Source organism: Sphaeramia orbicularis, chromosome 7, assembly GCF_902148855.1.
Source record: "Sphaeramia orbicularis chromosome 7, fSphaOr1.1, whole genome shotgun sequence".
Classification (NCBI taxonomy): Eukaryota; Metazoa; Chordata; class Actinopteri; order Kurtiformes; family Apogonidae; genus Sphaeramia; species Sphaeramia orbicularis.
The window spans coordinates 34931831-34948878 of record NC_043963.1 but is presented as its reverse complement, the minus strand read 5'-3'; the positions used below and the strand labels follow the sequence as shown (position 1 = coordinate 34948878).

The 17048-nt window shown below is 36.3% G+C and overlaps 2 protein-coding genes across 6 annotated transcripts; both read right to left on the bottom strand.

The window, feature by feature from the left end:
- Window positions 1-185: 185 nt before the first annotated feature.
- Window positions 186-14076, bottom strand: csad (cysteine sulfinic acid decarboxylase). Of its 2 annotated transcripts, none has more exons than XM_030138727.1 (15): window positions 14000-14076; window positions 8677-8730; window positions 7877-7998; window positions 7665-7791; window positions 6809-6899; window positions 4577-4799; window positions 3183-3262; window positions 3038-3092; window positions 2830-2946; window positions 2653-2717; window positions 2456-2537; window positions 2151-2350; window positions 1067-1118; window positions 894-983; window positions 186-722 (listed from the first exon to the last, which is right to left on the bottom strand). In XM_030138727.1, exons 1-15 carry the CDS (start codon window positions 14046-14048, stop codon window positions 549-551), a joined length of 1581 nt encoding a protein of 526 aa, XP_029994587.1. In that variant the 5' UTR covers window positions 14049-14076; the 3' UTR covers window positions 186-548. The 2 variants fall into 2 exon arrangements, with proteins under 2 accessions (XP_029994587.1, XP_029994588.1); XM_030138728.1 differs by having other exon boundaries at window positions 7877-7995.
- LOC115422405 (uncharacterized) lies at window positions 9244-13993 on the bottom strand. 4 transcript variants are annotated; one of them, XM_030138734.1, is made up of 4 exons: window positions 13762-13993; window positions 11115-11455; window positions 10928-11008; window positions 9244-10342 (listed from the first exon to the last, which is right to left on the bottom strand). In XM_030138734.1, the coding sequence occupies exons 2-4, from the start codon at window positions 11428-11430 to the stop codon at window positions 10062-10064; spliced, it is 678 nt and encodes a 225-aa protein (XP_029994594.1). In that variant the 5' UTR covers window positions 11431-11455; window positions 13762-13993; the 3' UTR covers window positions 9244-10061. The 4 variants fall into 4 exon arrangements, with proteins under 4 accessions (XP_029994594.1, XP_029994595.1, XP_029994597.1 ...); XM_030138735.1 differs by lacking the exon at window positions 13762-13993 and adding an exon at window positions 10650-10655 and having other exon boundaries at window positions 10934-11008; window positions 11115-11687; XM_030138737.1 differs by lacking the exon at window positions 13762-13993 and adding an exon at window positions 10650-10655 and having other exon boundaries at window positions 10934-11005; window positions 11115-11687.
- Window positions 14077-17048: the final 2972 nt, after the last annotated feature.

The following is a 17048-nucleotide window of genomic DNA, read 5'->3' as shown; positions in this document are numbered from 1 at the left end:
TCAACAAATAAATACATAAATAAATAAATGAAAATACTATCAAAGCCCATATCTGACACTTTAAAAACTGATCAAGGTTTTGTATTTAGGTTAATGAGGTTTATTTCTATATTTTCTGATTTAACCACCCTTTTTGGGCATAACTTAAAAATCTGAAAATCTAGAAGAAAGAGAACAAAATGCTCCTATTTCACTAACTTATTTTTTTGCGGCTCATATCACAGTATAAATTCTTGCATATGTCAGCACAGAGCCTACAATAATTCTTCAGTGTGTTTCTTAGTGCATCACAATTTTGAGAAAACAGCATTAACTCTTACTTAACATTTAGTTACTAACTTATTAAGTAATACATTTTTATATCATAGATCATTCTAGTTATTTAAACATTTCTCACTGAAGACTGATAAACTACAAAAAAAAAAAAAAATGACATGAGTGTTTAAGAAGTCATAGGATGGATAAGTCAAGGATCACCATGTGTTGCATTATTAAATTGATATTCAGTGGTGTAAAGTACAATAAGATGACATGGTGAATAAATGATGTCACATATCGTTTCCCAGTCTCTCAATTTCATTAAGAAAGAAGTCCAAGTCTTTTGTAGAAAGTAGAGGTGAAAAAACAACCACGCGAAAAAAGTTGACTTTGTTTCCCAGAGGCTGATATCCGACCATCATTGAGCCTTGTTTCATCATACGTTCTTTAATGACAGGAGCTACCTAAAAGCCAAGGCAAAAACATACAGTTAAATGTGCTTCTTGAGTGTCATAAGAATGCATGCATACTATAAATAACAGTAAGAGGTTTGAACTTGTTGCTCACTGCTTTTGCATCAGAGGTGTATGTAAACTGTGGTCTAAACAGTTCACTGATGCTTCAGAAAAACCTACTTTTGCCAGTTTTTCTTGGTAATCTTCGTTTTTCTCCTTCCCCCTCAGACTTGGTGGTATATACCAGAAGCAAAGATTCACAAATTCTGGCTGTCAGTGGAGACAAATAAAAAATAAATGAACAAAATGTTGGATAGAAAAACAAACTAACAACATTACTGATATATATTTACCTCTCTCAGAATCTGGAAACCTTCTCTTTTCTTCATCTTCTCTGTCAGATACCTGCAGGAGTTGTAAAGTTTTCACCTCAGGCTAAATCAAAACTCTAAAAGGTCATTGATTTACAACATATTTCTTTAATTTCTCACGCATTACTTGACACAAATCACAACAATCATTATCATATTTCTCATAAATACATTAAACTCAATACAGAATTGACACAAATGAACGAACAAAGAAACAATAAAAAAGCATCAGCTTAATGTCTTGAGGGTTTGAACTACTAGAGGAAAAGCGTTCAGACTAAAAAAACATTTACTGAGGTAAGCTAAGATGTCAATATTCAATGAAAGTGAAATAGGTAAACAGGGTGTATAAAAAAATTATACATTTTGAAAAATTACCCCCAGTTCCACATTTGATAATTTTTGGAATTTTCTTTTATGGATGTTGGTAGGTAGGGGATTGGTGGATATTTGTCCAAATTTACAGACCCAGGTTTTCATGGATGAGTGAGCAGGGGCAAATTGCGCAATCCAAGATAAAACTGGTTTGCGCGAAGTAGCGGTGGGATTTAAATCCAATCAAAGGTCATGGGAGGTGACAATGGGCATCCATCTTGTTTTCCACAAAATTGCCAGGTTACAGCATTAACACCAGGGGTCACCAATCCTCGTCCTCGAGGGCCCGAATCCTGCATGTTTTAGATGTGTCCCTCTTCCAACACACCTGATTCAAATGATAAGCCTATCATCAAGCTCTGCAGAAGCCTGATAATGACTGTCAGGTGTGCTGGAAGAGGGAAACATCTAAAACAATGCAGGATACCAGCCCTCGAGGACCAGGATTGGTGACCCCTGATTAACACTTTGGCCACCATGTCAATTTCATTTCTTTACCCATGGTAGCAGTTCCTGCCTTTTCAAAGTTAATTCAACTTGTGTAGGCCTGAAAATGTCACTGAGGACTGGCCAAGTTAACCCTAACCCTAACCCTAACTGCTGCTGCATTAATTTTACATATAAAACTATTGTTGTTGAAGTTTTATAACGTACCATGTCTGATCTGTAGCTGCAGGTTTGGTTTACTTACCTCACATTGACAAAAGCCTTGTCTACACGCTCTGCCAAACCACTGGAGCCCACAGCTTTCCACATCAACCACAACTTCAGACAGTCAACCTTACGGCTGCATTGTACCGATTTATCCCCGACATCCAGATTCACATCATAGAACTTATCTTGCTGGAAAAGGTATGTGGCATTGGCACTGTGGCACTGCTTCAACAAATTCTGAGGATAAGCAGAACTATAGATTTATTAAAAAGCACAAAGCCATTAAAAGGATATATTTTGGTGATAGCAGGAGATTTGTAGTTTCAAAATGTGAGGCTGTACCGTGGTATCTCTCAGCAGCAGGACTGAACACTGTAAGCCAGCCACGAGCATCTTGTGTGGATTCCAAGCCACTGAATTGGCTCTTGATAAACAAAGATAAACACAGACACATGATAAAATGAGTCAAAAAAATGACAGTCGCCCATTTGCCTACATAGAGACTTTCTCATAAAGCAGAATGCCACGAATATTAATACCTGTCAACCCCTTTCATCAGATGTCTGTGTTGCTTGGAAAAGAGGACACTCCCTCCCCAGGCAGCCTAAAACAAGCACAAATAAAATAAAATAAAAAAATGCTGAATTTATTAAATGTATCTCAATAAGCACAATAAGGCTCCAAACATGAGATTTGTTTTTCACTGAAGGACTCACATCCACATGCATCCACAGCTTGTGTTTCTCACACACATCGGCTATGTGGTCAAGTGGGTCAAAGGCACCCTGCACTGTGGTTCCTGATGTGCAGCTGACAAGAAAGGGCACTGCACCCTGGAGAAAATGACCAGATATGAACACTTTTCTCTGTTTGCAGAACAAATCATCATTGCATATCATCATATCTCATAGAACAGCTTCATACTTGAGATTTTGCCTGTTTTATTTTTTCATCCAGGTCCTCTGGAATCATGCGGCCTCTGCAGGACATCAGACAGCACAAGAAAAAGAACATTATGGAGATAATTTTATAGAAGTATGGAAACAAGTGAAATGTAAAAAGCTGTTACCCATCATCCACTTTGACCAAGATGACATTGTCTGTGCCGATTCCTAGAAATGCAGCCCCTTTTTTCACCGAGTAATGACTCTGAGAATAACATGAGGAATTATTGTGTAAATCACGTTTTAATGGCACAAAATCTGTAATAATAGCAATACAATTTATTTAGAAATCACCCTAAACTAAGGTTGCAAAGTACTTAAGAGCAGACAAAAAAACTAACAAAAATAATATAGAAATCATAAAGTGTCAAGTGATAAATTAACCCATAAAATATACACCAGTGACCAAAAGTATCTACTAATCTAAACTGTTTAAAACCTGTTGACCCACTAATCGTATCAATACATGTAAATAATTTATGTAAAATGCAGTTTATCATCTTTTCGTGGTTATCAGATATGATCCATTTGGACATTCAGAGGCTCTGTAGTGAACGTGGAAACACCGCCATCTTCTACAACATTGATTCACCAGTAATGTTCAGTTAATGATATATTTAGCTGAAAAAGTCACTTTTTCTCAAGTTTTCTCTGTTTTTGGTATGATAACCCTCAAATGTAATCTCAGCATGATGATTAAAGCACATGATCAGTAAAATAAATATAGCAAAATATGGGATATTCACTGAAAGAAAATGCAAAATGGAGAGGATAATATTATAATAAATAGTGATAAATCACTTAAGAAAGGTAAATAGAGAGAAAAACATTATTTGGGAACTGTCACAAAAGTAGGACTGGGTCTTTATGGGTTAAATTAAAGGGGTTAAATGGCAGCACTTTTCTATAAAGATGAATAAAAGAGAGGATGTACAAGATACTAATGGTGTATCCTGATGTCTGATTTGTCCAATAGTACATGTCTGGTTACAATCAGAGCTGCATCCACTGATCTCAGAGAATGTCCAGGCACAGAGGGAATCAGTACATGTTTAATGTAATATAGACTGAGGCCATTTGAAGCCTTAAAATGATCAGTAAAATCTGAAAATCAATGCAGAATAAAGCAGGAAGTGAACTAATCTGATCATACGTAATGGTGGTGTTGGTGAAGAGCGATATAAAAGTGTTATAATAGTCTATGCAGCTTAATGCAAACAATAACACATTTAAGGCATTTTCTTTAGCTGAAAGAAATGACACTAAACAACATCCTTAATGTGAGCATCAGAACAGAGATCTGAGTGAAAGACTTCCTGCTTAATGTTTTTATTTAGCGGACAGAGTTTATTATGAAAGCGGAATATGTTTGACCAAAAACAAGCCCCTTCAGATTTATATCATATATTCTATATATTCAATATTTTAAGTCACTGATGCATTTATTCTGCTGGCCTACACTGGTAACCAGTAATCATCTGATAAAGTGTAAATTTCCATTTCAATTCCCAATCCTTACCTCTGGAGACGTAAAGATGGCTAGTCGCGGTAGACCCCACAGCCCCTGGCTTTTGACCTCTGGGAAGAGTTGGTAACGGGCCAGATTCATGGCGTACATGTTAGACGTAGACCCCCCAGGACAGAACAGACCGTCACCATGTGTCCAGCCCACCAGCAGACGCAGCCCTCGCAAAACCTCGCTCTCCATCAGAATAAACACCGGGGCCACTTCATAAGTGAAGCTGCATAACACACACACAGACCGTCCAATATTTCATGAGGAGTTTCCATTTTATGACAGCTTTGGTACTTTGGAGACAAAAATTTCATACCATTCCTGTCCACTGAAAAAAACACATTTACAGATGTACTGATTTTTCACCAGTGGCTTTGTTAAAAATAAGGAACATAGGAAATCATTTTTGAATGTTGCTATTGTTGTTGGTCGAAAGCCATTTTTACATTGATCAACTGTAAAAATGTGCAACACATACACAGCATTAAACCTATTCTTAACATTTAATGAACCACAATGTGTCACAAGCTACATAACTGCCTGGCAACTTGATGGCTTAACTCCATTTGCATTTGTTGATAGTCTATCTCTAGCAAACTCCTACACATACTAGTCTACGGCAAAAATATCAACTTTTGTCTTTATTACCTCTGCCAGGAGGTATTGTGATCACTTTGCTTTGTGTGTTTGCATGTTTTTTTGTTAGCAAGATAACTCAAAAAGTTATGGACGGATTTTCATGAAATTTTCAGGAAATGTTGATACTGGCAGAAGGAACAAATTATTAAATTTTGGTGGTGATCGGGGGGGGGCAGATCTGTCTTGGTGGACGTCTGTGCTCTCACAGTGCTTTTCTAGTTTCCATGTATGACTTTATAAATGCACCAAATATTGCTTTATTGTGATGATTGTCTGGGATGTTAAAATGTGAGCAATCACAAACTGACAAACCACCTTGAGGTAAAAAGCCTAGAGTGAGTTAAATATTGTTTTGCAGCTCCAGATAGATTTTTACCCCGCCCCCCACAAAGTGGAGGTAAGGGGTATTGTTTTTGGTTCAGTTTGATTTGGTTTGTTTATTTGTTAACACTCTAACAGCAAAACTATTTGTTGAATTCATACCAAATTGAGTTTATAGATTGCCAGTGACCCAGAATAGATCTGATTACATTTTCGGAAAAGTAGGTCAAAGTTAAAATTTTTTAGGAATTTTTAACCCCCCCCCATTTACTTATAATGGGCGAAATTTGAAATGCTTGTAGGAGCAAAACTATTGGTTAAATTCATACCAAATTGGGTTTATAGATTGCCAATGACCCAAAATAAAATCTCATTACATTTTGGGAAAAGTAGGTCAAAGTTTAAATTTTTAATGAATTTCTTTAAAAAAAAATTCTCCCATTTACCTATAATGACTGAAATTTCAAATGTCTGTAAAAACATCAATTTTGTTTCAATTTACTTCAAACTTGGCACATAAGAAGCAATTGATATGCTGACATCCCCACACGCATAGACATGATGACATCAGCTGGATCGATGCCAAAATAAGCTACAATACGCATGAGGGGAGGTGTTTGTTGTGCCTGGCACCTCTTGTTGTCTCTCTTTCGGGGTAAAAGTGTCTCTGTAGATTGTATTGCTCACCTCTGATCTATGGGTTCAAAAGCAATGTAACAAAACAAGAACTCGATTGTTCTCACAGGAAAGCAAGGCTACAAACATGTTATTATCTTGTAGAATATAATACATTTCTGATAAATTTTGATGTTACTTCTGGGTCAGTGCTGGTGATGGTTCTTTTAATGAGTCTACTAAGAACTGGTTTGATTTTTAACTGTTTAAATATGTTATTATGTCACTTTGACAAAAACACAGACATAAGCAAATGTAGGCTGACTACATGTAAGTTATCATTTTCTAAATACTACTGTTATTTGGTCAGTAAATATAGCTTTAGGTTTTTCAGGTGACAATGTAAATCTCAATCACCAATTCAATCTAAAGGATAGATCCTACTTGCAATTTGCTCTGATGTTTTTGAAGGTGTGTTATTCCTTTAGCTGTGTCCCAAATACAGGTGTTGTAAAGGTTTGAAGGACTAAAACTGTCATATTTGTACTATGAAACAGAGGCAGCAGATAATAATAACTGAGCTGTAAATCTGACTGATGTTTGTGTTTCTCTCCTGTGTACTTATCTGTCTGATTATAAAACATTTATGCCTTTTCTTACAGGTTAGTGTTGAGAGTCTCACTGAGGAACCGACCAGCCAAGGAGTGATAGTCAACCCCACCAAACTGCTGGTTAAAAAACCGTGGGTGACCTGAAATAAAAAACAAACATCTCATAAGGAATGATTCCTGACTCATAAGTCTGTCTTCCACTACTGCAGGGGTGTCAAACTCATTTTAGTTCAGGGGCCACATACAGCCTAATATGTTATAAAGTGGGCCGGACCAATAAAATAATTTAAATAATAGGATAAGAACTTAGAAATAATATCAACTCCAAAGTTTTCTCTATGTTTTTGAGTGAAAAAAAGTAAAATTCCGTAATTAAAATGTTTACATCTTCGAACCGTACTTAAACATAACATGAATATGAACAACCTGAAAATTCTTAAGAAAAATCAGTGTAACTTTAACAATATTACACCTCAGTTTATCATTTATACATGTGCATCAGAATGTACAGATCACAGTGGATCTACAAATACACAAAACATTTAATAATAGGCAGAATTTTGTTAAAATACTACATACCTCTCTTAAGACATTTCAGTTTGTTCAGATTTTTTGTGAAAAGCCAGTCTGTAAATGTAAGCATTTTTGTGTAATTTTACTTTTTTGGCACTAAAACCAAAAGAAAAATTAGCTTTTTTTTCATTGTTTATAGGTTATTATGATAGTATTTTACTGGTCTGACCCACTTTAGATTGAACATCCTTGACTGATAATATCTTCAGTGTTATTTTTCCATTTCACAAATTCATTCCAGGGGCCGGATTGGACCCTTTGGCGGGCCGTATTTGGCCCCCGGGCCACGTGTTTGACACCTGTGCTCTACTGTCTCTGTAAGTCCTCCATACTTGTCTTTATGCTGTACTTGGCTACATCTTTTATTCTCTGTAGCAGCTGATGTTGGGGTTCTCCGGTCTCCCTCAGTTCCAGGTCCAACAGCGCTGCCAGCTCCTCTGGCTCCTTCCACTGACAAACCTGCAGATGAAAACATGGGTTATCAACTCTGATCAAAACAATCATCTTAATATTGTAAGATTATTAATAAAACTTCTGGAAGGACCTTCTCGTTGACGTCGGTGCCCTTGCAGAGCACCTCCTCCACTATAATTTTGAACGCTTCGCTCAGAAACAGTTGCCCCTCTGAGTGGTTGATGATGGGCTCATTCAGGTCATGAAGGTCTGCTGTTGTTTAGAGGTTAAATAACATGAGTAACAATGTAAAAACAAGTGGTGCCAGGCACAACAAACCCCGCCCCTCACATGTATAGTAGTTTATTTTAGCATCGATCCAGCTGATGTCATCATATCTATGTGTGTGATGATGTCAGCATATTAATTGCCTCTGTATATGTGCCAAGTTTGAAGTAAATTGAAGCAAAATTGATGTTCTTATAGACATTTGAAATTTCAGTCATTATAAGCAAATGGGAGAAAAAAAAGATTTTAAAAATTCATAGAAAATTTGAACTTTGATCTACTTTTCCCAAAATGGAACCACACCTACTCTGGGTCACTGGCAATCTATGAACACAGTTTGGTATGAATTCAATCAGTAGTTTTGCTGCTACAGACATTTGAAATTTTGCCCATTATAAGTAAATGGGAAAAAAAAAGATTTTAAAAATTCATTAAAAATTTGAACTTTGACCAACGTTTCCCAAAATGTAATGACATCTATTCTGGTCACTGGCAATCTATAAACCTAATTTGGTATGAATTCAATCAATAGTTTTGCTGCTAGAGTGTTAACAATCAAACAAACAAACAAACTGAACCAAAAGCAATACTCCTTGCCTCCCTTTCGGGGAACAAGGTAATAACAATTACAAATAAAACAGACTTGTAGTCAGCTGTACTTACATGAGAATGAGGACATGTTTGCCATATTTGCCTTTTGGATTAATCTTGACTCCTCTGCGAACAAGTATTAACAAGGTAGAGGTCAGAAAGTGGCTACATACTCAGTGACACATTAACCTTTGTACACTCTATGAAACTGTGTTAATGTTTGTCCCACTAGCACAAGATACCCACTTAAGGTCACCTGGAGAGGCAATAGCATAGTTATTCATTCATTCACCCATTTATTTATTTTTTGCGAGCATTCACAGAATGTATGCAAAATTTCAAAATCAGTCATTTATACTTGAAAAGGAGTGGGAAGAAGAAAAACTTATTTAATCCCACCCCCATTTCTCATCATCAAATAACTTAACATAACATTTTAAATACTCACTCCTGTCTTTAGACTTCAAGCCAGAACAATGAACGAAACAGGCCTATACCAAATTAAACTCATTCTACAGTATTTACATTATATAACCAAAATGTGATATGTGCTATATCTGATGTGTATATTTTTGTTGTATTTGAAACTATAGTATTTTGTGTTTCATTATGTTTGCATTAGATTTAGACCACTTAAGTCCTTCTTCCAACATAAGACTCTCTAGATGTACTCTTTTGGGAAAACTAAAGCGGTATGCTGCTGTATTAGTGGTTTATAGTGTGTAATGTTGTAATGCAATCTGCTTATCTACCCTCCATTGTATAGTTACATTAACTCTATAAACCATGTCAGAGACACTGATGCAATATAATACAAAGTGCATTTAGTCTGATGTGCACATTCAGCAAAAGACACAGCTCCTTTAACAAGATGGAATATTTATTCTGTTATATATCAAAAAATATACAAAGACAGAACAACAGTATTTTTACATTCAAATGAAATAAGCACTGCTCATTTGATTGTCTTTTTTTACTTGATATGTACAATAAAATGAATGCTGCAAATATAAAAAGACCAACAAATCTATTAAATATAGCAAAATATGTCCTTGATTTTATTGTTGTTGAATTCAGAATAAAAGTAGATAACTGTCCCTGAACAGAAGACATTGTACTCAGTGATACAAAAGCTTCTACTCCATTTTTAATACTATACTGACTGGTAAAATGAGACATGAACTCACTGGAAATAGGCACAAATCATATCATTTTTTGGTCCATTTCTTTCTACCTTTTTATCCAGTGAATTCCAAGACCCCATTACAAGGAATAACATCACATTCTCCCCATGTGTGAGAGAACAATAAGTGTAAAAAATAAAACTATGGGGTCCGTCAATGTTCCCAAGACTGAAAGAGTTTTTCCTCATATGGAATGACTTTATATAAAACAAGATTACACCAATTTCCATTAAAAATATTCACTTTTTGAGGTTTTCATTCTAAGTACATTTGTTAACTAGTCTCCAACAGGAAGTCAATGCTGTCCTTTGGTAGCGCCAAGTCTTCATGACTGAGCAGGGAGTGAAGGCGGGCAGCGGTGGCTTCATCCCTCTGACGGTTTCGCCAGCAACGTAGCATCTCGAATACTCGCTCCACATGCCTCGAATGGTCCTCCATAATCTCGTCCAGCTTCACTGAGGGGATGTCCAGCGCCAATATGCCAATCTCTCTCCATGATCGTCCAGTAGCACGAGCCACAGTCATCAGCTGCTTCTCAGTCACCAAATGAGAGCCTGTGCAGTGAAACAAGGACATATAAGAAAGTTGATCATCACTACAAAATTGGTTTAACCCATAAAGACCCAAACATCAACTGTTAACTAAAACCATCAACTGATCTGAATTGTTTAATAACTATTGATTCACTAAACCTATCAATACATGTAAATAATTAGTGTAAAATGCAGTTTGTCGTCTTTTCATGGTCATCAAATATGACCCATTTGCACGTTCAGAGGCTTTGAACTGAACGTGGAAATACCATCATCTTCTACAACATTGATTCACCAGTAAAACCCATGGAGTTTGATAAATAACAGCTGTTGTAAACATCTGTTTTATGTTCAGTTTAATGATATATTTTAATGAAAAAGTTACTCAACTTTAATCTGAGTTTTTATGAACATTTACATTATCATTGAATTAAATATAGGAAAATATATGATTTAAACTGAAAAAAACACAAAATACAGAGGATAATATTATAATAAATGGTAATAAATCACCTAAAAAAGTCAAATATAGAGAAAAAACTATTTTGGAAGTAGCACTGGGTTTTCATGGGTTAAGAAAATAACTTTAATTTGAGAGTAACTTACCTCTTCTGCAGGCCTTTTTGGGTGGAATGGTATCCTCTGAATCCAAAGGTCTTTTTTGCTGTCTAGATGTTTCTTTTTCTGCTTTTAAGCAAAGAAAAACAATTATACCAAATACAGAAATGGTTCAGGAGAGGACAAAAGGCTATAATGATGAACATGTATAAATTACAAAGGTGATTTGTCCTACCTGAAGACTGTGTGTTGACTTGCACGTTCTTAATAAAATCAAGCATTGGAAAGTTTTCCTGCAGCTCCTTATCCTTCAGTAGCTCCAGAAGCCCGTGTGCTGCATCAGGCCCTCTTGATATGACATGATCTAAGAGGTCCGTCACCTTTTCACTAGGATTACGACATGCTTTGATTTGCTTGTAGCCTTGAGGAGACAGCAGAAAGCGAGAGTCTGCATGCTGCAGCACAAAGTCTGCGTCACTGCTGAGAATGTCTATCAGCTTGGCCTTATGGCTCTGTAGCACCTCGATGTGTTTCCATAGTTTTCCAGACATGACTGGCTGTTCCACAGATCAGCACCTGGAAAGCAGGGATGATGACTTCTACAATCTCTTTAATCCTTCTCTTTTTGTCTTTTATCATTTATAAAAACAGAATGGATCACGTCTGTTTAAGTGTCTCAGTATTCACCACAGTTAATGCTGGGTAATATATTGTATTAACTACACTGTTGCCCATAAAGACGGAATAAAATATTTTTACCTCTTCTCATGAAATGATTGTGACAGTGTGCTTTATTCTTGATAGATAAAGTGTAACTGGGACTCAGTATGTGATCATTGTACCTGGTTAAAGGTGATTACCAGTAGTAGTAGTAGTAGTAGTAGTTGTTTATTTGGTCGTTAATTACTTTAAACAAGAAACAAAAACAACATATCCATTGTTCCATATACAATGCGACTGAAAGGGTTTAGGCTAGTTAAATAAGTAAAGACTTATTTTGCCTAACCCTATTTACAATTAACACAATCTTTCCACCAAAGGAAAAAAAAAAAAAAAATCCAATGTCATCATTGCTAAATATACAACAGAAGAGAATACATATTTAATTTTTATTCAGGTAAATCATGTCCTTATCTCAAATACCAATATTGATCCTAGTCTTTTAAACAAGTATTTTCTTTAGTCAATCCTGAGCTCTATATTTTTGAATAATAGTTAATTTGTACATCTTTTTAAACGTTTTATTTGTTTTGGACTGTTTTATACTGATGTGTATAAAGTGGAATGAGCCTGAAAATGAAATGATTCCAACTTTATGAGCAAGAGTGTACAGGGTGGGGAAGCAAAATTTACAATGAACATTTAGTTGTTTTTTTCTCAGCAGGCACTACGTCAATTGTTTTGAAACCAAACATATATTGATGTCATAATCATACCTAACACTATTATCTATACCTTTTCAGAAACTTTTGCCCATATGAGTAATCAGGAAAGCAAACGTCAAAGAGTGTGTGATTTGCTGAATGCACTCGTCACACCAAAGGAGATTTCAAAAATAGTTGGAGTGTCCATAAAGACTGTTTATAATGGAAAGAAGAGAATGACTATGAGCAAAACTATTACGAGAAAGTCTGGAAGATACTATTAAAGAAGAATGGGAGAAGTTGTCACCCCAATATTTGAGGAACACTTGCGCAAGTTTCAGGAAGCGTGTGAAGGCAGTTATTGAGAAAGAAGGAGGACACATAGAATAAAAACATTTTCTATTATGTCAATTTTCTTGTGGCAAATAAATTCTCATGACTTTCAATAAACTAATTGGTCATACACTGTCTTTCAATCCCTGCCTCAAAATATTGTAAATTTTGCTTCCCCACCCTGTACACTGCTTCCTGAAAATTGTGAAAATGTTTTTTTTTTTTTTATCATTTAATCTTATTCATTTGTCTTGAAACTGGAGAAAACTACAAAAAGTGTTGTTTGCTTGCAGTAATATATAGGCTGATGTTATGTAAGGAATACAGTTTTAGAAAATATTTTGCCTTGAATTCAAGTTAATGGAAAAAGTAATGTAGCTTATTTAACTTTCTTTCATTCATGATAATAAAAAGAAAATCTGCTTTTACATTTCAGCATAATGTCCGAATTACAAATGAAAAGTAGCAGAAAGAAAAACCTCCTTTAACAATCAGTTTATCAAAATGCCTGAATGTTTATTTAATGGTAATTTCCTACTGACCAGTGAAATCAGTTTCTTAATACAATATAATATCTGTCATCATTTGCTGATGTAATTCATCATTTATAACTCAACACCATTCAAGACATCAGTACATTCAAAACTGTCTCACCAAATTCCTTAGTATGTTGGTTTTAATGGATTTTTTTTAGTGTAATGTTTTATTCTTTAAGTCCAAGACACTGAAAACAGCCACAATAATTACAGCACATTAAGTATAATGTAATAGCACTGTGTTATTTGGTATGTTTGGCCATTAATGTGTGAAATTATACTACTGCTGCTAAGTTTTTGCATCCATTAAATGATGTGAAAATCTAATGTGCCATTCAATTTAGTTGATATAATGCATTTATCTACAGGTATGTGAGATCCTAAATTGCTGTTTTTGCAGAGCCTCACACTGAAATGCTATTGATTTATTCTGATTCTTAACTTTTTTTTTATTTTTTATTTTAGTGAACAGGCATAAGTCCCAGTGTGTGTTTCAGCAGGTGTAGGTCCTGATGCTGCAAATGTCTGTTTATGGAGAGAAAACACACTCATCTATTTTAATCTCATCAACAGCGGAGTAAACAGGGTGTAATGTTGCACAAACTGAGCTTTGATGCCAGTACCATGTATGTTTGTGTCCTGGGTGTACCTGCAGAGCTGTGGTCCTCATGTCAAAACAAACACGTATATAATGAAACTGTTTCATAGATTATCCTATTGAAGACATTCCTACACTTTTTTCATGCACTTCTTTAAGATCCAGTTGTATCCTGCACATTCACTCCCTCAGAGTACTTCAATATGTAACTAAAAGTACTCCAAAAGCCTCTCACCAGTTCCTTAAAGTTAGTCTGAGAGGAAAACAGAAGCAGTAAATCAATACGTACCTTCAGTTCCTCCAAGGCGGCTGAAGGAGCTGCTGTTCTTCTTCATCATCTGCAGTTTGACTCAGTGGAAGTACCTGTGCTTCCCCCTAGTGGCTGGATGTTGAACTGCATGACTCCGACCGGGCTGTGAGCATGTGGCGCCATCTGGTGGAGGTACAGGTGAATTAAAAGAATATCCGCCCTCCCCTTTCCTGGGTAAGTTTATGGGGATTTAGGAGGATTCTGAAATGCAGAGAAGGAAAATGATATCAATACATATTTTTGTATTAGTGTCACGGATAATGCAATACTCACCCTTCATCAGTATAAAACTCTTTTTCAATTTTTGTGTGAGTTTTTATATGCAGCCTTTCTATTCTATTCTATTCTATTCTATTCTATTCTATTCTATTCTATTCTATTCTATTCTATTCTACTCACCACACCTCTATCTATCTATCTATCTATCTATCTATCTATCTATCTATCTATCTATCTATCTATCTATCTATCTATCTATCTATCTATCTATCTATCTATCTATCTATCTATCTATCTATCTATCGGTCTGTCCGTCCATCCATCCATCCATAAACACATACATACATATACACATATACATACCTACACACCTACATACATATATACATATACATACACATATACATACATCCAAACACACACACACACACACACACACACACCTACACACACATACATGCATATATCCACACACACCTACATTCACACACACACACACACACACACACACACACACACACACACACACATACATACATGCATACATATATCCACACACACCTACATTCACACACACACACACACACACACACCTATATATACATACATACATACATACATATATCCACACACACCTACACTCATACACACACACATACATACATACATATATCCATACACACAAACATACGTACACACACACTTACATACATACATACATACGTATGTACATATATCCACACACACATACACTCATGCCTACACACACGCACACATACACACACATACATATATACATACACACATACATACACATATGTATATACATACACACATACAAACATCTATATTCATCATGAGGTGATGTCTTTGGATGGGCTCAAACGTCTCAGTCATTAAACTGTATACTAAATGAGCTCTTAGACTCTCTTCCTCAAAACAAAAAACTAAAAAATTCATGTCGATGCAGCGAGTGCGGTTTATACTGGGGAACTGGAATGCTGTAAACATGGGAATAAATATTTGATCATCTTGTTGGAGCAGAAAAGAATCATTGCACACAGAGATGTGTGTGTGTTTTTAGAGGTACCCGTATTAAACTGAAGCAATATGAGTGATGAAGGATCCATGTGTGAGTTTGCTAAATAATTTCACACACATACACACAACAAAAAAACTCTGCTGTTGCAGCTGTTGTTGTTGCTACTGGACAACAATTATCAGAGAGCACCGGTCACACTTCTGCTTAGCCTGTGTACTCAGCTTCAGCTCTGGGAAATGACAAATCAATATCTTATTCCTGGACAGATATTTGCTTTGTGTGAGAGGAAAAGCCTCTGGAGCCCATTTCATACATACACACACACACACGCACGCACGCACACACGCACACACACACACACACACACACACACACACACACACACACAGTATACACTCTGAGTCACTGTGTGTATTACCTGTCTGAATAAATCCAGTTTTCTCCTGCTTACAGTGGGTGGAAAGAGCTGAGAGAACCAAGCAAAGCATTGCCCGGGTATCGTTTATTCTTAGCATTTATTCTTCCCACCCAGGTGAGGCTGGATACAGTTCATCCAACTTTATATACTCCAGATGGCTTTATTATGCTGTCCATTTGCATTATATATTTATTAAGTCTTCATCTATAGACGATATGTTACAGAGGCTTTAATCCAATGATAAACGGCCCAGATGAAATTCTACACATGTTGACATGCTGGGAGCTTTTAACTGCAAATGCTGTATAATGTGCTTGTGAAGTGTGCACTTAGTCATTTTCTATTATGTCACTGCAACACAAGTGGAGCATATTCTGTATGGAATATGAAAATGAACTTACTTTGCTGCTGATGGAGCACGATCCCACTCATACCCTTGTGCGTTTCAGGCCCCATCGCTTTCCCTGTCAAGTGGTAAACTCCATTTGTATGTGCACAGTACTGGAAGATGGTATAATAGCTCCGACGCTCCACAGTGCTGATAGAAAATAATACTGTTTCCTTACGAGTGGCTCTGACTCCATTCTACAGACCTCTGCACCTGGAAAATTGGGATTTGGTAGATGAGGTGCAAGTGTGCGTGTTTATTTATGCATGTATGCAATTCAAGAGCGAGCCGATGCAGCAGCTTATCCCCTCCATGCCTTAAGAGAGAAATTAGATTTACATGTAGACCAACAGACGAGGAAATCGCTCTTGCTGACGGCCTCTATTGACAGTCTTAAAGCCACAAGGGATGACGTGAAGTTGAGTGTGTTAGTATGGTTCAAACACTTCTTTATTCACACCTTGACATGCACATCATAAATAGAATTGATCTCACAGCTCTTGTAAAATGTCTAATAACAGCTACTTTTCTTCTTTGAGTAAGTATTTACTTTACAAAATACCACAGATACCATTCCTTTGGTAAATTTTGTTCCAGTTTTGATGAAAGCTCAATTATTTCCTTTAGAAATAGGTTTCAGCTTAAAGATTTTTTTGTACATATTGACTCTGGAGTTACAGAAGAATTGATTTTTCCCATGTTGAATGTGCAGTTTTTATTTGTTGCTGCCAACTGCATCCCACAACTCCCCTCACTGTACACCTATGAGACGTGACCTCCCTTAAGGGAACGAGGAGGGAGGAGGAGGCGAGGGGACATCCACACATGTGAGTGACTCTGACATGTCTGTTTATTTAGAATGAATTATGAATGAAAGACCAGAGTGGGAGAGTTAAGAACAACATGGGACCAGGAAGGGGCAGCCTAGGGGTGGAGGGAAAGACGCCACAGAAAAGAAGAC